The sequence below is a fragment of the Oncorhynchus mykiss genome, chromosome Y (genome assembly GCF_013265735.2).
Source record: "Oncorhynchus mykiss isolate Arlee chromosome Y, USDA_OmykA_1.1, whole genome shotgun sequence".
Classification (NCBI taxonomy): domain Eukaryota; kingdom Metazoa; phylum Chordata; class Actinopteri; order Salmoniformes; family Salmonidae; genus Oncorhynchus; species Oncorhynchus mykiss.
Window position 1 is genome coordinate 20,692,013 of NC_048593.1, and position 27,597 is coordinate 20,719,609.

The 27,597-nt window shown below is 40.6% G+C and overlaps 1 protein-coding gene across 1 annotated transcript; it reads left to right on the forward strand.

Annotated features, from left to right (window-relative positions):
* Positions 1–898: 898 nt before the first annotated feature.
* LOC110509792 (T-box transcription factor TBX5-A) lies at positions 899–20,542 on the forward strand. The gene is made up of 9 exons (XM_021590904.2): positions 899–1,400; positions 2,202–2,374; positions 2,707–2,801; positions 4,699–4,818; positions 6,254–6,401; positions 11,687–11,839; positions 15,955–16,046; positions 17,846–18,078; positions 18,250–20,542. Exons 2-9 carry the CDS (start codon positions 2,231–2,233, stop codon positions 18,837–18,839), a joined length of 1,575 nt encoding a protein of 524 aa, XP_021446579.2. The 5' UTR covers positions 899–1,400; positions 2,202–2,230; the 3' UTR covers positions 18,840–20,542.
* Positions 20,543–27,597: the final 7,055 nt, after the last annotated feature.

Below are 27,597 nucleotides of genomic sequence, written 5' to 3' on the forward strand. Positions count from 1 at the left end.
ATAGGAAATGGTCTGAAAGCCAAATGTGGTTTTATCAGAATAATAGCCTCGGGTGAAACAAACCTAATGTCGTGTGCACGGTGGAGGATTCCCACCATCATGAAGCCATAAAACAGAAATGTCTGCGTTGTCCACATAAGAAGAACGTCTGTTTAATACTAGAATTGAGGATTATTCAGTCATTTTGTGTTCCCTATATACAGTAGACTGCCAAAGACTTCAACGACCAAGCTCAGTATGTCAAGCTCCCTGCGCGCAATGGAGAATCTTCCATGTGGTGTGATTTTGAATTCACACGTAAATACAGATATGTACGATATCTGGCCTTCAATTTACATTGCAGGCATATCGTCATGGAAATGATGGCCTATACAATTGTGTTGTGTTGTCTTGTAATGGTTATTCACTCATTGTAAAGTTATGCGGCCGTGGCCCACACTTAATGCTCTAAATAATGTTGACGAGGCGAGATGAAGGGTCAGACGCAGCTCATTCACACATTGCATGGATATTTTCTGTAGGCTACAATTTACTTATTGTTGCCTACACTGCACATGCAGTCCTATTTTCTTATATGCTTTTGTTGACTATTGTTCTCAGATCTGCCCATATAATTATATTCAAAGGTTTATTTGTTCAGTTCTCTGATGCATGACGCATATAGCCTAGGCTAAATGTGTAAGTATACATTTTTTTTTTAAATAGGATGAATGTATTCTAACACATGCCTTTATCGGTGTTTGTCTCTTAATTAATCGTGACGAGTTATTTCTGTAAACAAAATCACAATTGCAAACGTTACTGAGTTTGCGCAATGGGAAAATATCTCCAGCAGATTTAGCAGCAAATGAGAGGTTTTGGAGGGGGTTGAGGGACGTGGGAGACTGGACCTGAAGAAGACTATACTTGAGGGTGACCATTCCTGTTCAGGCACTGGATAGGCAGAGAGGACAACCCAAACTAGCTCGTCACAGACTCAGCGCTTCCGCTTCGTAAAGCGTACTACTGTGGATCGTTGGTGTGTGAAGGGAGGGAGAGAGAGAGAGGAGGGAGGAAAGAAGCTTGGTGACGGACTTGCTCCTCTGGAACACTGCTACTATATTGCTATGTGCTATCACCAGGGAAGGCTTCCCGAACATATCGACTATAAGATGTACAATAAAGTAACACCGCGCGCGTTATTTTAGCCATCTTTGCAAGACTCTTGAATGGTCTTGGTCGCTAGGGCGCAGTCAATCTGAAGATAGAGACAATCCATGGAGATACTGGATAGCCTTTTCTGGCTACACATTGGGATATACATTGAATTGGGTGGAAACTCTTAGCAAACATTTTTTGAAGTAACTACGTCGGCTGTTCCATAGCTTCACAAGATTGAAAGTGACGTTTCTGGTTACAAGGTAAATCCGTTTTTACTGTACGGAGTAGGCTACCCGGTGTCATCGTGGTTAGTGGTTCATTATGGTAATTGTTATCGCAGGTCATGTCAGTTTAGGCCCTCGTATTGGGGAAAACATCACGTCTGTTTTTGCAAGGAGCTGGGGACGCGTTTAGATACAGAAGCCGTGCATTAGACCATTTTGACTATACGTCGTGCTCTCTGTTTATACAAATACATATATCTTACTATTTGGAGTGGTGGTAGTTGTTACCATCGCCATCTAGCATCCAATGAATACATAGCCTATAGGTTTTGTCCCGAATTTACTTGCTTATTAACTGACTTCCCTAGTATTAAAAAATAGTCTACTAGCAAAGCCAGCATTATCGAGTTTAGACACGTTATGAGTGGTGTCCTTGCTAAGCATGTATCACCATTGCTATGCTTATTAATACTAGTAGCCAACATACTTGTTTCTTATTGTAATCATTTCTGCTACAATTATTGCTGTTTTTATTTTCTTCGTTATTATATCAATTATAATGAAAGCCATAGACGTATAGCAGTTGCGAATCATTACGACATGCTCAATCTTTCTTCAATGAAAGAGTCGCAAACTGAAATGTATTAAAAGTATGAAGACTGCGTGTGTTGAGCATGTCATTGGTATTTTATTTTGACCTACAAGTCGTTTCAGTCGAACTGGAATTTCAATTGACTAATGTCACATCAAAAATGTATTGGAAAAAAAGTTATGCGCATAGGTCTATTCAGGACTGAGAATGTGACCTTAAAATGTGCTTTTGTTTCGACCTGACAGTTGAGGCCTTGGTCTCCGGAGCTCCAGACATGGCGGACCAGGATGAAACCGTTGGGCTCCAAAATTCGACAAGCGGTTCAGAGTCAAAGGAATTGCACTCCGAGAGTAAAGCAGATAAACCAAATGGAACTTCGGGCAAATCTCCATCCTCCCAGACGACATATATTCAACAGGTCAGCGTTACTAACTGTTTTGAACCTATGCACTTCAGGTCGAGAGCCTCAAGTCACTGCCTAGAGGTTGCTCTAGACCTATATGCCTATCTATAGTATTACTGCAGAGTAGTCACATGTGAATAGTAGGTTAATATGATATTAATATCTATAGGTTTTAGTTAAACTATGATGGAATGTATAGTACACTACAACATTGTCCCGGTATGAATTACATGACATAGAGAAGTATATATTAGTTGTATAATGATTGGGCTAATTCAGCTTGCAGAATGATGTCAACTGCAAGGAAAAGTGATATTGATATTCGTTTGACTTGTCTAATTGTGAAGGGAATGGAGGGGATAAAAGTGTACCTGCACGAGAGGGAACTGTGGGAGAAGTTTCACGAGGTGGGGACGGAGATGATTATCACCAAAGCGGGAAGGTAAGAGGGCAACGCCTGCATAAACGGGCATTATGGGCTATGCAGATACATTTTAGGAACATACAAGTATTTAAATATTGTTGCCATGGTCAATATATACACACATCCACCAATATATTACTGAAATTAGTTATGTCATGTGTGTATGCTTTAATTATATGAATTATCCATGTATGCCATACGCTTAGGCATACATGTGAGGTTAAGTTTGAATAATTATTTGTTGACAAAAATTGTCAACATTTAGTGGTATTAATTTAGACAGCTCTGTGTCTGAAAAAGTGAATCCGTCCATGTTATGTTTGATGTATGAGCACAGAGATGAGAGGTTTTACTATTCAATAATGCGATAGTGAAATTAATGCTGTATTCGTTTCTGGAAGGAGGCCTACTTTCACTTTTCTCAATAGGCCAAGAGATAGCGCCATAAATACATCTATATAGGCAGTCATTTTAAGACAGACCCTTGGCTAGATACAAGTCAAATAAACAACACGTGACATATATTACACGTTATATCACCTCCATTCTTGTAATCCTCTCTCACATTCTCCATCCATTTTATTTTTGAGGTGTATTTTTCCAAGTTGAATACGTAATATTCTTTTCATTCTACCCTAGTTGTTCGTCACGTTTGCCATATTGAAAACATTGTCGAATGACTTTTCAAGACAAAAAGTAGGGGGGCGGAGTGTAAATCCGTTTAGCAATTCCGTCTAACTGGCCTGTTTAGAAACTCTCAAGGAATATGGTTGAGATATTCTTGTACCTGTGAACTTCAATATGCATGATAGTCGGTGGTCTCCGCTCATGTTAACAAATCGTCTTGTGGCTTTTAGGTATTTATTATTCATTTCAGTGATGTCTCAATAGCCTTCTTAGGTGCATTAGGTTCATGTTTTTTCTCATGGCTGCATAAAGCCGTCTTTATATTATGTCCATTCATTCCCCCTTTTTGGTTTAAGACTTTATTAACCATCCCTCCTCAGCCCTTACTCCTTCCCATCATCCGGCGCGGCAGGTAACCTAGTGGTTATAGCTTTTGGCCAGTAACGGAAAGGTTGATACCTCGAATCCCTGTCAAGGTAAAAATCTGTCCTTCTGCCCCTGAACAAGGCAAACCCACTGTTCCTAGGCCGTAATTGTAAATAAGAATTTGTTCTTCACTGACTTGCCTAGTTAAATAAAGGATTAGTAAAACAAATCGCCACTTCAGCGTACGACTTATTTTCTTTAGCAATTTCTATACCATTGCTGACGTTTTACTTGTGGAAATTGGCACATCTGGAAATATATGTGCACACGTCACACATGCATCTGGTTTTAGTGGGGCATTTGATTTAAAATAAGCTTCCTTAAACCGAGAAACAATAGGCCCATTCCTTCGCAGAATAGCCTGTTTTCTTTTGTTGCATGCAAGTATGCAGTCGCTTCCAAACGAACAAAATATATATTTGGCTACTTTTAGTTTCAATTTATTTTATTTTGTTTTATTGATTGATGTTCTAAGCTTCATTTGGTTGTATATGTCTGACGTTGATATTCATTTTGAACCAGTGGGGTTTACACCCACTGCTAAAGACGTGGAGTGTAGGTCATTCGTAGATTTGTTTAAGCTTGCTAAATTTGGAACAAGTTGTGGGCTTCCATGCAAGGCCTGTGTCAAGGTTGTAGAAGTTCATTGATTTTAACAGTATGATTTTGGAACTGTAATCAATTTATATGACAGGCAGGACATCATGTAGAGTTGAACAATATCGACTATTCCATAAATGTGTCAATAATCCTACATTCCCCTAAGCAAATGGTCACTTCAATCAATGATAGCAGTCATACTTTATTCATTGAGACATTTGCACTTGCATTGTGTAACTATTTCATCGTGCTTCATTTGCAGAAGAATGTTTCCCAGCTTCAAAGTGAAGGTCACTGGATTGAACCCTAAAACAAAATACATACTCCTGATGGATGTCGTGCCTGCGGACGACCATCGCTACAAGTTCGCCGATAATAAATGGTATGTAGGACTTTTTCAAAACAAGTGCCTCTTGGATCGTTCCAGGCTATTTCCAAAACCGTATCACAACTACCTGTATGCAACATGATCACGTGAACACATTATGATACGTATTTTCTGCTCCAGGATGTTTCACAACCCTATAATGAGGCGTTTTCTGTTTGCGAGTTTTAATAGCAGCACAGTGCAGTTCAGTAGCATATGGGCCTATGCCCTCAGGCTACTACTATTGCATACATCGATATATGGAAACTGTAGTCAATGTGCAATAAATTATCCCAGTAGGCCTATAAGAATGTATCCAGTTTATGTCAATAAATTGCCTAATACTTCACGCTATGGAATGAGATTCATAATCAGTCTTGGGACTAAAAACATGTTTTATTGAATTTGTAAGGTTAGGCCTACGGTTTATGCCTCAAATTATTTCCCCATGCATTTCGTAGGCCTAGTAGGCAATCTTTAGCAAACTATTCCTTATGTCTCAAATGTATAAACATGTTGCTTGCTGTAGGCTGCGCAGCCTAGTGTAGTTTAAAATACAATTTTACCAAATCCGAAGAAGAAGAAATGGCTTTCGGGTGGAGTAAGGCAATTGAGTTGGGGGATCCTTGGAAAGTGCTGCGGAGTTGTGCTGACTACGGAATGGAGGCTTAGGCTATTTTTGTATTTTATGCGAATTTAATATAGCGTTGATGTTTCGTATGGCGAGGGTGTAGCTCTCTTCTGACACCTCTGAGGCATTCTCTTTGCCGTCCGTGAAACGTAGCTTAAACACAATCTGCCATGTCAATCTGGTCAACAATGCCTTTTTGGGGTCAGTGGTTTTCTATTGAGAGTTTTTAAAGAGTACAATCACATGCAAATAACGCTGATAATGACCTGTTCAGCGCATGTTGTGGAACTAATCCGCTCTTGGTCAACTAAGAAAATAATGTTTGCCCGTGCCAAATTGCAGGTTATTTGTTGTTGGTCAAGGTATAGCACGCCATAGGACACAGGACTATAGGCTTAATGTAGGATATTATATAAAAACATGTGTTCAGTTTGCATTTATTGTCACACAATAGCCTTTTTCCCAAAAATGTGCCATTCGTATTACTTTGGGGTGAGAGTAGGCTAAACACAAATAGGCTATACGTGGACAGTATTAAATGACAAACTAAAGGCATTTGTCGAACCTTCAATTTCACGAACTATTGGCCTATAATGGGATAACCTTGGTAAAATCTCCAGTTTTGGAACAAACCCTAGGCCTACTACCAAATAGCTTAAATTAATTTATTTCGAAGAAGCTTTGGCGACAAATTAGGCTAAACCTGTATTTCTGATTAAAAGTTAATTGTGTCTGAGGCATTTTCATAAACAGCAGTGGGAAACAATGGGGAAGTAGGGAAAGTATTTTTTAAACGCTGACTTTGGTGGTGTGATTCAGGTCTGTGACCGGGAAGGCCGAACCTGCCATGCCCGGGAGGCTCTACGTTCACCCGGACTCTCCTGCAACTGGGGCGCATTGGATGAGGCAGCTAGTCTCTTTCCAGAAGCTGAAACTGACGAACAACCACCTGGATCCTTTTGGACATGTATGTTTACGGCTCTTCATAATTTATGTGTTGGTCTGTAAATCGCATAATGATTTTCGTAAAGGAATACTGTGGCTTATAATTATCAACACAACATCTGCATGCATTAGTAAAGATTAGAAGTCAGATGGCATCCGTTTCTTTCCTTTTAACGACGCTCTCATTATGAACTCCCAAGACCCTAGATTTTGTGATCCATGTCTGAAACAATATAGCAAACACAAATATCACTTACATAATCGATTTTCTTCGATGTTAAAAATTGTGCTCTGGGCTAGATATGTGGTTCATGTGGGACCAGGTTTGGGTGACATTGTGTCCAAATTAGACATCTAAACAGAGAATACAGGATAGGACTGATTACGATACAATAGTTATATCCTTTATAGGACATACAAACTGCCCTATGCAATTATTAATATTTTGTTAATTGACTATCACAAGAACAATATTGGTTGTTAAAGAAATTGAAACAAGGAAGTGGATTATGCACAAAATAGGCAATAAGAAAAAAGTGAGAAAACTACAACAATTCTAGAAAGTTAAGTGATAAACTTACTCTATCCATCTCTTGAATTATGGCATGAAGGAATGTGTCAATATTGGTCACCTGCTTGTTGCTTCTACATGTATGAAGCTGATTAGAATTGCAATTGGTTGAGCCTATTCTTTCTGCTATAAGCAAATATCAAACTGGATGCAAACCATAACACAATAAAGGTCAGCACATAATCATATGGTCACAGATTTAACAGCAATTTGCCATCATTGATGATAGCCGTAGTAGGGAGTATGTTGATTGGAAACCATTTTGCATTGTTTGCATGTGTAAAAGTATTGGCTCACTGCAAATCTACAGCACAATGCGTGTGATTTTGAAGTCAGCAATATGACAGATTGTACTCTCTTTAACCATTGACCAAAGCACCTACAGCACACACAGCACTATCTATCTTCTGCCTGATCACATGACTCCTTTGGCAGTGTGTGAGAATTTATAGTGATTGTTGCCTTGCCAAATCCCAGCTGGTAGAATGAAATTGGAGCTCAGTTCAGTTGGATTGTGAGCAGTGTTGTAAATTTCGGGCCAGAATGCATTTTTAATTGGTTGCAGTGGTTCCTGGCATGCCCTCTTTCGTGCTCAGAAAGTTCCATAGGATTCATAAATGAAATACTGGTGCTAGGCCAAAAAACGATTCTATCAGCTTGTTTGTCCAGCTGGTTGAAATAACTTTGAGACAATTTATAATTACTAGCATCAGACATGGAGTTGAAACATGTCAGTGAGGTAGGTTGTAGACAGTTAGGAGGAAACAGTACAATTCTTTACAATTGTTTGGTAATTAGGCAGAACAGAGCAGGGCCTCCCCTCCCCAGCCAGAGAGCATGCTGGGATAAACCAGTGACTCCTGTAGGTTTCAGAAGGTTGAAATGAATGTTTTTATGACTGTGTATGTTTGTAATTGAATGTGAATATGAGTTTATTGAAGGGATTTCTGATATTTGGTTTGATTTTTACAGTTAATTTTGCTATTGTTAAAGTTTACAGTACATCTTATTGACAATATATAGATAGATGTTTGTTGACTCTCAATCATATAGATGGTATAATCTCAGTTATTTGGGTTAGGTTGCTAATTGAGGCGTTAGTTTCTATCTAATACCAATAGTATGCATATTAACATATGATTACCCATTTTCAGTTTATGGCCTACGTTTTATCACAAGCCTCAGCTAGGGCTTTGATCTCCATCTCAATTTGAGAAACATTTCTCAATGTTATTCATCTTCTCCCCCAATTTGCTGGTGCTGGTGCACTCGTCCAGTCCTCCCCACACATGTTTTAGCCAGGAGGGTGGAGTGTGGATATCCCACTGTTTATGTTCCAATGGCAGTGTGAGATGAGCAATAGATGATGGCGTACAAAGCCTGTTAATCCAAAGGCTTCAGAAAGCCCTCTGATGTGGAGGAACTTGAAAGCAGAGGGCAGCCGCTGGGGACCCAGGCTGATCCCCCACTATCATTAAATACTATCATACAGAGTCGGGGAGAATGGAGATGCAGAGAGCAAGGCCAAATGGGCAGGGAGACAAGGCGTGTGCTGGAGGCCTAGTGGGTGGTCTGCTATGCTCTGTGGTCACCCGTTCACAGACTGACAGACACGAAGGGAACCCCAACCCTGTCTGTGGTTCATGTTGTTGTCTGTAGAAAATGAACACAAGACTCTTGGTGTAGGTCACATGGCACATAGATGTCTTCAGGAGTTAGAAAACAAGGTTGCAGCCATCTACATGTGTTAAATCAAAGCATCCCCATGGTTTGTATCGTAGTGAATCTGTAAGACAGATAACTTGTACATTTGCGGTGATATAGGCTGTTGTTCATAAATTATTTACAAGTCCCTAACCAACCTCCTCTGAAGGCTTTGTGGTGGGATTGGTGAATGTGAGCATACATTCTGTTTTCTCCCACAGCTTTTATCTAATTCAGTGTTTTAAAATACTTCAAAAATACTTCAGCTTTGACCCATTGTATTTTTAATGGGTAACATCAATGTGAGTCACAATGCATTTCCAGTGTTGGCTGTTACTACATTCACCCCTTTTTGGTTTTGAAGACAATCAAATGCATTGTACACTAACCTACTATCAAAGTGCTTTTGGAAAATTCACAGTGGATAACTATTTACTCTCTATTCTGAGGGTGAACTGTTCAATCAGCTGTGAGAATCCACCGAGTTCATGTCTTTGTAATTCCCCAGCAGTCTAGGAGGTCAGGGCATCCTCTCCCTTTTCTCTGCAGCATGGCAATTGAAAGGAAAGTACTAAAACAACCCTACAGATAAGAAATAGGTGGAATGCCCAGAGGCAGGGGTGCAGGGGGTTCCTGAGGGGGCAATGGAGAAAAAAAAACCTGTTTTGTTATCTGCAAATGTAAGTGGATTTAATGAAATTAAAAATCATTAGATTGTTCATGGTTGATGCCCATGACTCCACAGTATGTCAGACCAATTAGACTAAAGCCTGCGGATGAGATGGCCTCATGAGAAGAGTTCAGGGCTCAAGTTCAGCTGGGTGGACCGCATCTTAACGTCGCCAATGGTAGTAGTCATCACTTAGCGTTACTAGACCGGAGGAGTCAGGGCAAATGCAGGGAAAGAGAAGATGTTCACGTGTTACAATGGGAACTCGTCTTTTTTGACATATGTGCATTTTCATGGGATGTAAAGAGCATTGTAATGTATTACTGAATGTATTACTGTCATGCCCTTCAGTGATGTGTTTGTAGAGTTACATATAAGCTATGCTCACATTTCGATTTTGACTGTACTTTAAATTATATGGTCAAATAAATGTACATATACTGTATCTTGGGCTCCCGATTAGCACAGCGGTCTAAGGCACAGCGGTCTAAGGCACAGCGGTCTAAGGCACAGCGGTCCAAGGCACAGCGGTCTAAGGCACAGCGGTCTAAGGCACAGCGGTCTAAGGCACAGCGGTCTAAGGCACAGCGGTCTAAGGCACAGCGGTCTAAGGCACAGCGGTCTAAGGCACAGCGGTCTAAGGCACAGCGGTCTAAGGCACAGCGGTCTAAGGCACTGCATCTTAGTGCAAGAGGTGTTGCTGCAGTCGCTGGTTCATATCCAGACTGCATCATATCCGGCTGTTGGGAGTCCCATAGGGCGGCACACAATTGCCAGGGTAGGCCGTCATTGTAAATAAGAATGTGTTCTTAACTGACTTGCCTAGTTAAATAAAGGTAAAGTGAATTGCTATATGAGTATTCTTGGTTTTAATAAATATTTTGTGTGTTTTATATACACTGAACAAAAATATAAATGCAACATGTAAAGTGTTGGTCTCATGTTTCATGAGCTGGAATAAAAGATCCCAGAAATGTTCCATATTCATAAAAAGCTTATTTCTCTCATTCTGTGTACAAATGTGTTAATATCCCTATTAATGAGCATTTCTCTTTTGCCAAAATAATCTATCCACCTGATAGTTGTGGCATATCAAGAAGCTGCTTAAACAGCATGATCATTAAACAGGTGCACCTTGTGCTGGGGACAATAAAAGTCCACTCTAAAATGTGTGTGCAATTGGCATGCTGACTGCAGAAATGTCCACCAGAGCTTTTGCCAGAGAATTTTATGTTAATTTCTCTACCATAAGCCGCCACCAACGTCATTTTAGAGAATTTGGCAGTACATCCAAACAGCCATTAAACCGCATACCATGTGTGTGGCATCGTGTGGGCGAGCAGTTTGCTGATATCAACGTTGTGAACCGGGTGCCCCATGTTGGTGGTGGGGTTATGGTATGGGCAGGCATAAGCTATGGACAATGAACACAATTGTATTTTATCGATGTCAATTTGACTGCACAGAGATAACGTGATCAGATCCTGAGGCCCATTGTTGTGCCATTCATCCGCCACCATCACCTCATGTTTCAGCATGATAATGCACATCCCCATATCGCAAGGATCTGTACACAATTCCTGGACGCTGAAAATGTCCCAATTCTTCCAAGGTCTGCATCCTCACCAGACATGTCACCCATCGAGCATGTTTGGGATGCTCTGGATTGACGTGTACATCAGCGTGCTCCAGTTCACACCAAATATCCATCAACTTCGCACAGCTGTTGAAGAGGAGTGGGACAACATTCCACAGGCCACAATCAATAGCCTGATCAACTCTATGAGAAGGAGATGTGTCACACTGCATAAGGCAGATACAGTACTGTCTAGTTTTCTGATCCACACACCTACCTTGTTTTTTAAGGTATCTGTGACCAACAGATGCATATCTGTATTCCCAGTCATGTGAAATCCATAGATTACTGCCTAATGAATGTATTTCAATTGGCTGATTTCCTTATATGAACTGTAACTCAGTCATTGAGTTTATATTTTTGTTCAGTATATTTGTATGTTTTATTCAAAGCACTAGCAATAGTATTTTGAGTTGATCTGAATTTTCTGAATGGGTTTAGAACTATGTTTCTTATTCTTGGTGCTGGGGACCCAAATGGCTACACATTTGCCCCGGCACTACACACCAGATTGATTCCACTAATCAAAGGTTTGTTGATGAGTTGATTTGTAGAATCAGTTGTGTAGTACTAGGGCAAACTCAACAAAAAAAACACTGGTTTAGATTTATCTGAATGTGATTTTGATAATATCAGACTTTGTGTTTTGGTGAGCTTATGTGTCCTATTTGTCAGGAGAAAACAGAAATTGTCAAAATACAAATAGGCATACATTTCTCTCTTCAGATTATCCTGAACTCCATGCATAAATACCAACCCAGGATTCACATCGTGAAAGCGGATGAAAATAACGGCTTTGGCTCCAAGAACACGGCGTTTTGTACCCACGTCTTCCCAGAGACTGCCTTCATTGCGGTTACGTCCTACCAGAACCATAAGGTAAGTCTTCGATTTTGGACATATTTAAGTCATTGTATTGTACGTGTGAATAGCCTAAATTGTTGTGAATTTGTCAGTGTATCATAGATTAGTAATTAATTACACAGAGTTTATAACTAATACAAACTTTTTGACTTATAAGCATAGAGAAAAAAACGCCTTTTTGCATCGCCTTGTCAATTTAAAGTGACACAAAACGTCACAACACATAGGGAAAAAATTCATGGAATAATCGAAAACAGTTCATTAGCATCAGAAAGTTGCTCATGCTGTAGGCTTTATTGCTGTTTAAGACCTGACGGTAAAACGTACAGCCGACGAATGAGCTCATTATCAAAGCTTGAATGATAAAACGGATAGGGTGTATCCTTTCGCAAGAAATGGAGTCCGATGTAATTATATGTCCCCATGAGCAGTGGCAGAACATAAGACCCACGTCTGATAATCACCGATATCATATTCAGTCATTGGCAGAATTGAGTAAGCTGTCCTATGGGCCGGGGAAACCGAATGTCCAAAATATTGGATAAGGCACGACCTCAAGAGACTTTTGGTCATTTCAGTGACTGGTTCTGTTTCATTAAACTTTAAACTCAACGATACGAATTACAGGTACTCCTCATACATTTTGAAAGTTGTATTACTGGCCTGTGAGTGTATGTTCTTTATTATGTTTGCGCTTTATTGATAGGCTATTGTATATTACTAGAGAAAATGTAGTAGCCTATATCCTGTAAGAAATAAAGCAACAGATTGTTTTATTGTCACCAATGTGCTCCATGGGATACTGAAGCTGCAGTAAATATCGAAATAGTCCATATTGTGATTATTTTAATCATAAACAATTAATTAATGTATGCATTTATTTTTGTTTCTTATTGAAATGTGATAATTCACAGGCACATAGACTATTACGCATGGACTCGAGCTTGCAAGTATTACAATTTTAGTTATACTTAAATAAGTACATTCTAGATTAAAACATGAGTATATTTTCTTTCACGTACACTACCATATCTAGGCATACATATATTTATTGTGATATTTTTCTATATGAACTTGAAAACATTTACATCCACTTGTTGAATGCGCTTTATTTTGATTGCGATTTGGAGCGTTTAGAGAAGACATCGAAATAATATTAAAGAATTCGTTTTTCTCAAGTTCTGACGACTCATAATCTTAGGAGTGCTGTCCTATCGTTTCTGCGTCTGTTTAACATCCGTTTTTAACTATGTCGGAGTCAGATTTTAGTGTGGAACAGAGGGAATATGCAAGGGGGCGAGGACCCTTAATGTGTCCTGAGCCAATCCGAATTCCCAAAGACTCTGAGAAACAGGAAATTCAAATGACTGAAACTCTGGAGAAACCATTCATTATATTCAGGGAGTTTATTGAGGGGACCTGAGAATACAACATGGGCTAATTATTATTACCAGAGCCTGCCAGACTTCCAGATAGATGTCTGATTACCGTAACTTTTTCATCGAATACATAATCCAAGAAGGTTACATCTGCCAATTAAACTAGAGAAAGTAATCATGCCATGCATTTTGGGGAAAGGGCATTAACGCGCATGAGCAGACGCAGCCATCTGCCGTCAAAACGGTCAAACTTGACCATACTATAGGCTTGAATTGAACAAATATAGGAATTTCCTTCTTAGTAAGCTATTTTGAAAACAACTCGCGTTTTCACATCTTCTGTTCTCAAATCAATAGGCAAATAGGCTACAGAAAAGCTTTGGTCCTAGGCATGTTGAATCTGAACGTATAATTAATTGTACCAGCTAATTGACTACCTCTAACGAATTATAATTGCATTATAGTAAATACCATAGCCAAATATCACATGCAATGCATGATATAAACAAATGCAGTATCCTACTGTATTATGAATTAATGTTTGTCATGGTTGCTATCTGTGGTAAAGACAAGTATATCTAACGAGTTGGTAACAACTTGCTTTGTATTTAACGGGGTGTATAGGCCTATAAATGTTTCCAGAATTGTTAGGAAACTCTGTTACCCCAGGCTTGTCTAATTCTTTCATACGATCAGTGTTAATCCAGGGCGCTTTCTTTGATGCAACCAACAGCACACTATTCAATATTTATAATATACGTTTGGAAATAGTCTTACATTTGTATAGTCTGGTAGGAATTCGTCCAAGTGATAAGTGATGCAACCTGATTGACGCTCAGTAATAGAAACTTTTCATCAAAGTTGCATTAGTGAATTAGGTTTCGTTTCATTAACATTAACATTTAGTATGCTATCCTTGCCAGCCTAATGTAATATTTCACCTGAATTATCCTGCATATTAGGCTTGCAATTAAATATGCACGGCAGGCCTAAGCGATTACTTCGGCGTTTGGATATGCTATTTTGTTGAGGGTGTGTTACAAGTTATTTTTGCAAACATTTTGTACCACCAACAGTTATTTACAAAAGTTGTTATTTTTTAAATAGATAACTAACATTGAGAATCATTATGTTGTTGGAAAACGATTCATTTAAAAAAAAAAAGATTGAATTCCTTTAACTTCTTTATTGTCCACACTTTATTTTCTACATTTGCTTCTCAATGAAAATCTACATGGTGCCAAAACGCACCATACATTAACGAGAAGCTAAAAACGTGTTTTTTTCTCAACAAGAGATGTTCAAGGTTTCGTAGAAAGTGAGAGCCAGTGCGTGGACAAAAATCCATTCTTGTTGTGAGGCGGTAAGCACTCGACCCGCCAACTAATTAGGGCCTAACTGCCAGAAACAGTGCGCCATTGCGAGAGGGTGATCCCTGCATTCTGTTTAACCTCGGAGTCGTTACTACACTTAGAAAAAAAGGTGCAATCTAGAACCTAAAATGGTTCTTCGGCTGTCCCCTTATGATAACCGTTCGTAGAAACCTTTTGGGTTCCAGGTAGAACCCTTTCCACAGGGGGTTATACATGGAACACGGAAGTGTTCTACTTGGAACCCTTAAAGGGCTTTCCTATGGGGACAGTCCATGGAAAATTACATTTTTGGCGTCAACTTCAGAGCTGTAGCCTGATCCACTCTAATATTTATAGAGTTGTGTGGTCCAGCTATACTTTTATGATAGAAAGTGTTCATATTTAGAATTAATGAATGAATGTTGTTTTTCGGGATAAAATTGTGTGCTTACACTGAGCACATGGTCAATTCATCTAAATGGTAATACCAAAACAGGAGCACATCAACCAAGTAGTACAGTAGGCCTATCATCCAAGTACTTTAAATAGCAGTGTTGAGGAGTAGTGAACTACATGTAGTTCAACTAGTAATTTAACTACATTTTGTGTTAATTGGTGGTGGTTTAACTAAATTCAAATCTAGGTAGCGTTTTCAGAAGTTAATTACTTCTTTGCCATGTAGCTAACTACCGGAACTACAGGCTAGTTTGTTTAAAACATATATATATATGGGTGAAGTAGGCAATACTGCATTCTTTTTTTGCCATCAGACCTGTCTAATTATCACTTGAAACATTGTTTTGTGTTTAATAGGGTAAATTACACATTTTGTGAACATATGACCGCAATGTGACTGGTTCTTGCAATTTGTCGTATATGGCATTTCAGATTTTTTTCACCATGTAGTTTGGATGTAGTGAACTACTTTTTCAAAGTAACTTTAGTTAAGTGAACTGTATTTTCTAGAGGGTAGCTTTAGTGTAGTTTAACTTCTTCCAATGTGAAGTAATTGGTAGCTTGGTAAACTAGATTTCCAGAGTAGCTTCCCCAACACTGTTAAAAAGCAGACTTCAAACCACAGGTTTTGTGAGGTTTCTCCCCAGGTGCTTATTTGACAGGTTCAGTTTGTCACGAGACTGACCACAGCGCATGTGGACCTATGGAAAGTGTCTCATCCCAAAAGCATCAGGAGGCTGATGTTCCACATGGGAGGGTAAACACGCTAGTTTTAAGTGAACATATCCTGCTATAGGCCTCAAAGGACACAACAAGTCCTCACAGAATATAGAGGAAAGGAAACACAAGTATAGCATTGTGATATTAAGTTATCTTTTTACATATTGTTGTAACTGACGGTTGAATGGTGTAACAACTTACAAATCTGCATGCTGTTTTGCAGATAACCCAGTTGAAGATAGAGAACAACCCATTTGCCAAAGGCTTCCGCGGGAGTGATGACATGGAGCTCCATCGGATGTCCAGAATGCAAAGGTACAGAACTAGGATCTTAATTTGATCACACTTTTGTTGTTGAGGAGTTTCCTGCACCACAGGAAATGCATATGAGCTTTGTGATTTACTTAAATTCACTGAAAACCTGCACTAACACAGTTATATTAACAGTATTGCACTTGTCATATAGCCTATTTTGTCCAGCTAATAGCCCAACCACCGATCAAGCAACTTTATGGACTAAACGTTCAAATCCTCTTGCTGCACGATTCTCTTTCTGTGACAATACTGGTCAAATGAAGAACCTACATCTGTAGAAACCTATCACAGTCTCAAACAGACGCATAGCCAATGGCCAAGCTTTGGTTCAGTTGCCTATCTTTTCTATCTCAGCCTACTAGAAATAACCAAAATTACCATCATTAGCAGTTGTTTAGCACACTCTACTGTAAGATGATAAACTGGAAACAGACATTAGACAATGTAACCAATATTACAGTAGATAAGGATTACTAACATTGTAATCAGTGTCACTTCACAAGCACCGTTGTAATCCTTCAGTCAGTGAAATGCAAACCAGATATGAGTGTTATTTTCAGTGAGCCCCACCGCCCCCTGCTCCTCTCTCCCCAGCTGTGATTTAAGTGTAGTTCTTGAGCAGAGGCCAGTCTCTATGTCCCAGGGCTTTTATGGCTTATCTGGCAGGGCCTTCTGAACCAGTGAAATCCATCTTTACCCGATATTCCTACCAGTCATCTGTGCATTGATGATATGGCTGGTCCAGCAGCGGCATCAACCACATGCCCCTCCCCTTTATTCATTCCAGATGAGTGCTTTACGCATGCGTCCACACATTTTCAAAGGAGGAAATCTGGTTTGAGACTTGCCTAGGTCGCCAATTAAGATGTTGCATGGCCTTTCAAACAGAGCATTCCGAAATCAGTGAAACATGGGAAAGGAGCCTTGTTTTCCAATGCTGCAGTGAAACTTTGTCTCCCATGAATTTTTGAATGGGAGAACAGAACATTCTCTCTAGTAAGTCAGCAGGACTGTTTTAACAAATTGATATTGCAAATTCTATTTTGTATTATCTAAGTCAGACATTGATTAAGTTGGTTCATGTCACAAGATAATACGTAAGTGGAATAGTTATTTTTTTATAGACATTTGTAAATTGATTTTAATTGGCCAAAGGCCAAACCAGACTATCACTCCTAAATGCCACTGTCCTGTCTTGCCAAGTACAGTAAGCTCAGCACGTCTGGTCTTGGTTAGTATTTCCAAGGGAGAGCTTATTGCAAAACCAGGTCACTGGTTCAAAGGTAACAGTCAAAGAAATCAAAGAAACAGAAGAGGCAAGAATGGATCCTCTAGATTAATGTGACTGGAATAAATCCCTGTCTTTCCACTAGAAACTGATCCTCTGGAACATTGTCTCTCTGTGAATCCTAAGTGGGTTTGTCTCATTGATGGTCAGTGTGGTTTGTTAGCATTGAGAAGGGTATAGTGTCCGATCATTGGACGAAAGAGAGTGTGTATATAAGTCAGCCATGGTTAATGACTGAGGTCAGACGCAGTCCTCAAATTGATACCAGGCTGTCAAGTAATATATTTATCTTCTTCTTTTGCATGTGAAAATGCATTATGAATGCAAATAAATGAACAAATACTATGACGAGGATAATTAGGGTTATTGATCTAGGATACTTAGGTGATGATTAAATACTAATGGCAATGATAGTAGTAGTAGTATTAGTGGTGGTAATATTCGTTGAAGAAGCATACAGTACAGTAAATGTTATCATTTCCTAACCCTGTCTCTGTATGTATGTCTGCAGCACTAAGGAGTACCCGGTGGTCCCTCGCAGTACGGTGCGCCAGAGGGTGGGCACCAGCCAGAGCCCATTCAGTGGGGAGGTGCAGGGTATTGCCAACCCCAGTGGCCTGGCCTCCCAGTACACCCAGTGTGAGAACGGGGCCACCAGCACCTCACAGGATCTCCTGCCCCAGTCTGGCTCCTACCCTCTCCCACACGAGCACAGCCAGGACTACCACTGCATCAAGAGAAAAGGTGGGCCAGGCTATCATGATATATGAGATGGGATTGATTGTTAGGAAGCATGAAAAAAGGGAAGCATAGTTGATTACTAAAGTAAAAATATGTACAATGTTTTGTTCAGCTGATAGGAGTCTACAGTATGTATACATACTGTAACTGTAACTGTTTCCTGTCGGTCCATAGTGGAGGATGACTGTCACTCAGGAGAGCACACCTACAAGAAGGCTTACCTGGAGAGTTCCTCCAGCGAGGACGACCATTACTACCGTCCCGTCAGCTACCCACAGAGCCTGGGCCTGCCCGGGGGGCCCTACAGGACCGAGTCCAGCCAGAGGCAGGCCTGTATGTACGCTAGCGCCTCCCAGGGGGCCGAGCCCGTCCCCAGCCTGGAGGACATCAGCTGCAACACCTGGGCCGGCGTCTCACCCTACAGCAGCTGCTCCGTCACCACCATGCAGCCAATGGAGCGGCTGCCCTACCAGCACTTCTCTGCCCACTTCACCTCGGGGCCCCTGGTGTCCAGACTGAGTGGGTTGGCAGGCCACGCCTCTCCGCAGCTGGGTGACGCCCACCACGCCATGTACCAGGGCCCCATGGCCCATCAGACTCTGGGCCGCCAGTGCAGCCCCGGGGCAGGCATCCAGTCACCCACTGCAGGTCTCCAAGGCAGCGAGTACCTGTACTCACACGGGATCCCGCGCACGCTGTCGCCTCATCAGTACCACGCGGTGCACAGCGCCAGCATCATGCCAGAGTGGAATGAGAGCAGCTAAAAGGGATTTCTTCATAGGAACGATGAAGAAGTTATAGAAAAAAAGGACAGTGAGAAGGTGGGACTTTAGATACATCTATATTTATATTTTTTAAGCTATATACAGTATGGCAGTGCAGTCTCGTGAGATTAGTGGGTGATCCATGAATGCCTCAAGCATTGGACATTGGACATTGGACTCAGAGGAAGTGGGAATGTCTTTGCAGTTACTGCGCCTATGGGCAAACATCATGAGGATGATCAAAACAAGGTGGAGACAAGCATTAACCATCGAGTTTTTAGGAGTCTTATTAGGACAACTAAATACGAGTTTAAAAGCCAATGCTTTTAAACGAGGGACAGAAGTGACTTTATCAAGAGACTCCCATTTTTAAAATGTCCTGTTTTGACAGTGTATTATACATCTTGGTGCGTGAAGGATATGTTTTCTTCTTTTTTCTGCTTCAAGTTGAAATCTTGTTGACCTTTACCCTGTCGACCTTTACCCTGTCGACCTTTACATGCTTTAGATTTTGTGCAAAAAAAAAGTTTTCATTCTGTTTGGGGCTTTTGTAGTGAAACACTTACTTTCTAAAAAGCATTCTACAGAAATTCAGAAGATGTGATTCTTATTCTGTGGCTATTTTGAAAACATACTCGGTGAGTTGCTGGCCAGATTCGTCAATCAAAATGACAAAGGGCAGAAAACATTCGATACTTACATGAAAGACATTGTATTGCTCGGCATTAAACTTGAATACATGACCACCATATCCATGGATACGGGTCGACATAACGGTGAGGTCATAGGCAGTTGACAGGTCAATAAGCTGACAGTGTGTTCTGTAGAGGAAGTGTGTATTGATATCCTCTCTAACTCTGGCATGTACAACATACACTTTGACCTGGAAATATTTGGATGTGGTTTACCGTTTGTCTGGGGAAGGTGTGTGGAAAAATGTACCTGCAACGAAAGCTAAGACACAAGAAACCTTCTGACATAGTGGTTCTCATTCAGACACTGCCCTTATAAGAGATATAAGCTAGAACCGGTGAAAAGTTGATTGCATATTTTTATTTGGGTAATTGAAAACACAATTTTTTTTAGTCTATGTTGTACCCAGTAAATGTGTGTTGTTTCTCAATCTTTTCATTTATGCTCCTACAATTGGCACTTCTCCCACGACTACAGTCATGAACTCAACTAGAGCAAACAAAGATATGTCTGGTGTGTGACGCCTTTAACAATGTAGAATGCAAAGAACCAGAGGCAAAGATTGATATAGACAAATAATGATAATATGAAATCATGGTCACTTCAGAGATTATACAAGACATCAGTCAAAATACACGTCATTTCTGCCAACATATGGAAGTCATGTTATATGTTAAAGGTCAGTTTTTATGTATGGACAAAGACTTTTAAAATGCTTGTAGTTGATAGAACGTTACTTGTCGATAGTATTTATTTTTTTCCTGTATTGTAAATCAACTTGTTCCTGTTGTATCGACAACGAAATGTGTTAGTCGGTCCCGTTCTTTTTGTTACTTTGTCATTTAGGCTAAATGTATTTTATTTTTTTAATCCTCCTGCTTTAGACATCAGGACATTCATTTACAGTTGTCAAAAGTCTAAGAAAGACAGAGATTGATTACTGTGGTGTAAATAAACACAGGTGTATATAGAATACGGAATACTTGCAATACATTTAAAAGAGGATTCTGCATTTTATGATTTGACCTGTCTTTTATTTTGATGACGCTTCCTGTTGTGACACCTAACAAAACTACTTAAACATGAAACATTGAATTCATCATTTGGGATCTATAGGACTCTGTACAGAGATAAGATGTTTGACTACAACTCTACATAGATACAGACAGCTATGCAAAACCATAAGAGACACTAATGTGATACACCAAAGTGTGGGGTAATGGACAAAAACTCTGACCATAGACTTTTTGCTCCTTTGTTTGTGTTCACATCATTTTTGTTAATTGCAACAAATGTTAAATCTTGTCATCCCAATGTAGGCAGCAGTAACTAATTATACAAACTTGTCCCCAGTTTCTCTTTATTCAATAGATAATCCTGAGGATTAAAGGTCTGCTGTCTGGCCAACCCCTCTGAAGCCCCTCATAAATCTTCTGTCTGTCTGTCTACATGTGTTGTGCTGGTTTTGCCCCTTGGTGCAGTTGATTGGTTACCTTAGAAGACATATTGACCAGAGTTGACCACTCCTTGATCACTGTTTCCAACCACAGCCTGATGCTCACATTGTGTTCTTTTACAGAAGAGCGTGTTGTTGATCAGCTTAATGAAGTTTAGAAGGTCCTCAGAATCTCATATGAATCACTTCATGATCGGGACCATTTATGATGAAGTGTTCTCCCTAACATAACACACCATTTTTTAAATGATCTAATGGGAAGCTACAGTTGGGTCCAGAATTATTGGATGCCTTGATAGAGTAGAGAAAAAAGACTGTATAAAATAAATAATTCCAATTCTGAGCTTTTATATATATACATAGATACATACATACATACACACACACACACACACACACATTGAACAAAATATAAACGCAACATGCAACAATTTCAAAGATTTTACTGAGTTACAGTTCATATAAGGCACCTCGGTGCATTCAAATTGCCATCAATAAAAAGCAATTGTGTTCATTGTCCATAGCTTATCCCTGCCCATACCATAACCCCACCGCCACCATGGGGCACTCTGTTCACAACATTGACATCAGCAAACCGCTTGCCCACACAACACCATACACTCTGTTTGCCCGGTACAACTGAAACTGGGATTAATCCGTGAAGAGCACACTTTTCCAGCGTGCCAGCGGCCATCGAAGGTGAGCATTTGTCAGTTACGACACCGAACTGCAAGACCCTGGTGAGAAAGACGAGCATGCAAGATGAGCTTCCCTGAGATGGTTTCTGACAGTTTGTGCAGAAATTCTTCGGTTGTGCAAACCCACAGATTCATCAGCTGTCTGGGTCGCTGGTCTCAGACAATCCCCTATGTGAAGAATTCCGATGTGTAGGTCCTGGGCTGGCGTGGGTACACGTGGTCTGTGGTTGTGAGGCCAGTTGGACGTACTGCCAAATTCTCCAAAACAACATTGGAGGCGGTTTATGTTAGGGAAATGAACATTCAATTCTCTGGCAACAGCTTGCACACTCCCTCAAAACTTGAGACATCTGTGGCATTATGTTGTGTGACAAAATTGCTAATTTTAGAATGGTCTTTTATTGTCCCCAGCACAAGGTGCACCTGTGTAAGGATCATTCGGTTTATTCGGCTTCTTGATATGCCACACCTGTCAGGTGGATGGATTATCATGGCAAAGGAGAAATGCTCACTAACAGGGATGTAAACAAATTTGTGCACAGAATTTTATAGAAATAACATTTTTGTGTGTATGCAACATTTCTGGCATTTTTTATTTCAGCTCATGAAACATGTGACTAATACTTTAGATGTTGCGTTTCTATTTTTGATCAGTAAATATATCATTTTATACTAATAGAATTGCTAAGAGAAAGAGCTTTTTTAAAAGAAGTAATAAAATATTGTTTCCCCTGTTTTCAATACTCCAGCACCCTCCCCAAAAAGAGATTGGAGCATACATTTTATACCATTCCTCCATACAGAATCTTTCCATATCCTTGACATCCACCACCATATTTTACAGTAGGGATTGGACGTTAGCACTGGTCTTTCGAAGGACAAATCCACCGTTGGTGCGGCAGCCAAAGTCCTCTATTTTACCATAACATCGATTTGAATCCAAGTGCCAATGCTGTTTACAAACTCCAGGCGGTGCTATGGTCAGATTACATGAAAATAGAGCTCTTTGGCCACGCACAACAACGGTGGCTTTGGCTATTCGAAAGAACAATGCATATGCAGAAAATACCTCATCACCACTGTAAAATATGGTGGTGGATCTTTGATGTTATGGGGCTATTTAGCTTTCACTTCTCCTGTGGCTGTTGTTAAGGTAAATGGCATCATGAACTTTACCAAGTACCAGGACGTTTTATGCCAAAAACCTGGTTGCCTCTGCCAGAAGGCTGTAACAGAAGGCAACAAGTGAATCTTCCAGCAGGACAATAACTAATAGTGTAATTAAAAAAAAATGTAAAAGTAAAATACAATATAACTCATTATTTGTATTATTTATTTTATACAGTCTTTTTTGTTCATCTTTATCAAGGGATCCAATAATTCCGGACCCCGCTGTATATCAACTCACTCTGCTACGAACTAACGGTTTCTGTAATAATGTGGATGGGCATATGGACAAGTTTGATGTTGCAACGCATAAAGAATGAGATGCAGCGCAGGGAGTGGTAAAGCTCCATCAATCAATGTGAAATGGTTTTCTTGGAGGGTTAGTGGAAATATAACAGTTCATTTCACATTCCAGCACACATGTGTGTCATTCAGTACCACAGGATATCACAAGATGATGTGTGATCTCTTTAACTCACACACATGCAGGCAGACAGTGTGAGAACTGAAATTTCAGTGACGAAAACAGTCTAGACCCATTATCTTAACCTGGAATTCATTTTTCTGCTACCTGTTATTCCATTGATTGGTGCAACTCCTGTGAATGTGAATGTGTACATAGAGGACACTGATAGACAGACACACAGTGTTTTCCCTTGACAGTCCACAGGAGCTCAGAGCAGATATTTTCCGCCACTGTGGGAGATGAATTCATATGTTCAAACGAAGTGGAAAGTATAGACGCTGCACTCTATCCCTCCCCTCTCACTGACCCTGTCTCAGTCTCTCTCCACCCTCACTCTCTCTTTCTCTGCCCCCCCATCTCTCATATACCTCTCCCCTCTTTCTTTCTCCTTCCTCCCTGTCTCCCCGAGGGCAGTCCAATGGCCAACCACCCTGACCCTGGCCTCCTTTGATGTGAGTGATGTGACCCCTGCTCACTACCTGCCCCTACACAGCCAGCCTTATCCTCCCTGAGAGCCGCAGCGCGTCCCACTGCAACACAGAGTCATTAACCCCGCAGCCCCTGGCCTCCACTCTGTTGCATCCACATGATGTATCGGGATGCCCACCCGCCACCCCACGGCCCACGCATCATCCTCTCATTCACCCAAACATGCACGAGTGGGCGAGCCCAAGCCTGAGAGGATGATGCAAGAGGTTTTTTAAACATTTAAAGGAGGTCAGCTTCAAAGGGGGAGCCAGAACCTCTGGCCACTGGTTCAGTTATCATAGGTCAGTGGTTGAAAGGAGAGAGATACGTTGGCGGGAGAAGGAATGAATGTCTAATGAACTGAAAGACTGAATGATTCATGTATCCTCACACAGGAACGCAGCTGGTTTACTTAGATGATAAACATATAGGTTTGGAGATAAGGGAGTGAAAGTATAAAGAAAAGGAAAGAGAAAACAATGCTCACGAATCTCCACTGGTTGTTCAGGCTCAGCGTCTCTTCAATACGCTCAGGTAATTATACTGGTATTGGTCATAGAATTAGAGAAATGCAGTACAGTAGAGAAACCCACAACACTGGCAAACCAGCAGACAGGTTAAAAAAGCAGAGTTCACATAGAGTCATGATGAGTCACTGCCTCAGCCAAGGCAGCAGGTAGCATCGTGGTTAAGAGCATTGGGCCAGTAAATGAAAAGTCACTGGTTCAAAAAAATCTGTTGATGTGCCCTTAAGCGAGGCACCTAAGCCTAATTAGTCCTGTAAATTCTTTGGATAAGTGTGTCTGCACCATAATGTGAAACCAAAATCATAGTTGGAGTGCTCCACATGACAAAGCAGAGGAGCACAAGAGCATTCCTACTGGGGAAAAAATGAGGGAGATGATGATTTTTAGAAACGGGGAGCTATTCCTTGTCTGACCACAGTATCAAAAGGGCTCTCCCTGCCAGTGAAGAGAGAGAAGCACTCTCACACCTAGGTTCTGTGCCTCTATTTGTACCTGAATCTGGGCTTCACGAAGGCGAGGCCTCATTCTGTTCTATTCTATTCTACTCCACTCTGAGCAGGCAGGTAAGAGAGAGGCGAGTTGCGAGCTCTCCTTGGCAGGATCCCAGGGCATATGTTGGGTGGGAGTGGGGTCTGGAGAGAGCCCTATATCAGATAACATATTTTCTGGTTCATGTAAAGATGTCGGGCGTATCAACAGAGACATGCATCACCCTGATGGGGCTTCATCATCTGCACAGGGCCTTGGGCTCTGGCTTTGTGGCCAGCCAGTGCTGAGATGGGAGCGGAGGCCCTCCAGCTCCCACCATTCAGTCTTTCAGCACCAGCCCTGGCCAGAGTCCTTCTCTGGGGGAGACCGGGGAGGGAGGTGGGGTGTTGATAGGGTGAGAACCAGAGAGTGTCACAGCGTTAAGAAAGTGGGATAAAGCTGCTAAGCCTGCCCGTACAGTAGCGTAGAGCTTTCAATTAAACTCCTGTCAGGGTGTTTTCCTCCAGTACATGGCAGAATCTGAACACTAACACATTGCAATACAGTACTGACAGAATATAGAATGTAGGGAAATAGAAAAAGAAGAAGGTGAAGTGAATTCTATTCTACTTTTATATCTATGTTGGAAAATGTGTTGTTATCACTAAAATTCCTATTAATAGAAAGACCATATTATGGGAATCTGAACAGGACTGTATTTAACCCTTTACACTCATGGGAATTGGCCTATATGAATAGGTTTGAATTGAAATGTTTCTTACAGAAGAAATATGAAAAGCATATGCATAACAATGCTAGAAATCGAAAAGGAACAGTTTAGAGATTATGTGAAAATTATTAGTCCAAAGGTAAGGACAACATTTCACCTGACACAAGACTGAATCCAAACATTACACGGTTGATTTTATGTGTATTTTACATTTACTGTACTTTACTGTCCATTTTAAGTCACAATCTGGGTCAGGTGGGCATCATTTGAAAGTCTGTTATATTGCCAACATGACTAGCTACGTTCTAAAATATGATATTACACTGTTAGGCTTTCACAATGCAATTCAGGGAAACCGACCATCATTTTGGTTCACATAGAAAGGAGTCAGGTGTGTGTGCCACAGTGAAATTTCTTCACAATAGACAAACATAGGCTCATTCTGTTCAGAACAACTCAGGGTATGACGACATGTCATCTTGTAACTAACTGTACCTCAAACATAGTGATTGTAAACATTGACACTGTCTATGACATTAGTTTTATTATATGGAAATGTGAAGTGCACATCTGGGTGTTTGGCTTGATTGTGTGACAGACATCAAAGCCGAATTGATTGTAATCCTCAACGTCTCAAATATCTCATCAACATTTGCTAAAGTTGCCCAATTAGTGGGAGGGATGGGTGCTCAGGTTCAGAATGTCCATCAGTCAAAACCCATAGAATTGTGAAGCGCAGAGACAGAGCTCTGATGTCATGTATAGCATGTTACTTTACAGCCACATTACAGCCAATTTAGGCATTTATCAGTGCCCAAATCTGTCATTTTCAACCCCTATACAGGTACTACTATAAAAGCCTACCTAAGCATCTAAGCCTTGGGAATTGTTTTAACATGGTCATACTGTACCATGGATCATTTAGCTATTTGATTTTGAATTTTAGGACCCTTGAGACAAGTCTTGTGGGAATCATAGAGCAAACGGAGAACCCATTCGTGTTTGTGAGAGTCTCAGCTTTTGATGGTGGGGTCATGTTCATTTGTAGCTCAAACCGTTAAGACTTGACAGATGTTTTTGTGAGAAGACCTGTTCAGAGTTGGGACAGCGTCAGCTACTTGAAACAAGTCTGTGAAGCTTGTGGTCCCTTGAGAGCTTTTTTCTTGACATTGCTATTCACGCAACTTAGCTATTTATTATCGTAATCAGCTACATCAGTGGAATGCCCAACTGTAATATTATATAGAATCTCATTTGAACTGTAAAGCGTTTGGTTGAAAAAAGAAAAAGGGACATATCGATTTATCATTTACTTAGTGGCATCATACTAATGATTTATTTTCCCACTAATATCACAATAGATGTTTATTTAATTTGACCATGATGCTTTTATCTTACAAAAACGATTTTCAAAGACTTGCCATGACAGACCATTTTTTTTTTAAATGGGCAGCGCTTGGCTCCGACAGTGAAAGCTCTGTCTACAACAAAGAGATAACCAAGAATGAGTGAAATAATGGCATTTGTGCATAAAGGAAATCATATCAGATTTTAATGTATGGCTAATGTCAGAGCGGTCTCATCCATCCTTGTCATGGGGAGAGTAGGTAGGCTAGGCCATGGGGGTTTCAAAGCTTAATCTGGGCCAGGCTGTAAAATGGCTTCCAGCTGTCTCATCATTAGAGCTGATAAGGCACCCTTGCTCCCTCCACTCTCTCTCTGTCAGAGATAGGATTTAAAGGTAGAATCGTGATGTAAGGGGCCCCACACAGCACAGCACAGCCCACTGTCAGTCTGTTGGGAAGTAAAGGTAGAGACTCCTGAGGTAAGGGGCCCCACACAGCACGGCACAGCCCACTGTCAGTCTGTTGGGAAGTAAAGGTAGAGACTCCTGAGGTAAGGGACAACACACAGCAGAGTACAGTCCCATGTAAGTCTGTTGGAAATTAAAAGGCCTAGAGTCCTGACGTTTTTGATTATTTTATTTTACCTTTATTTTACCAGGCAGGTCAATTAAGAACTAATTCTTATTTACAATGACAGCCTGGCAAGAGGCCTCCTGTGGGGCAGGGTGTGGGGGGATTA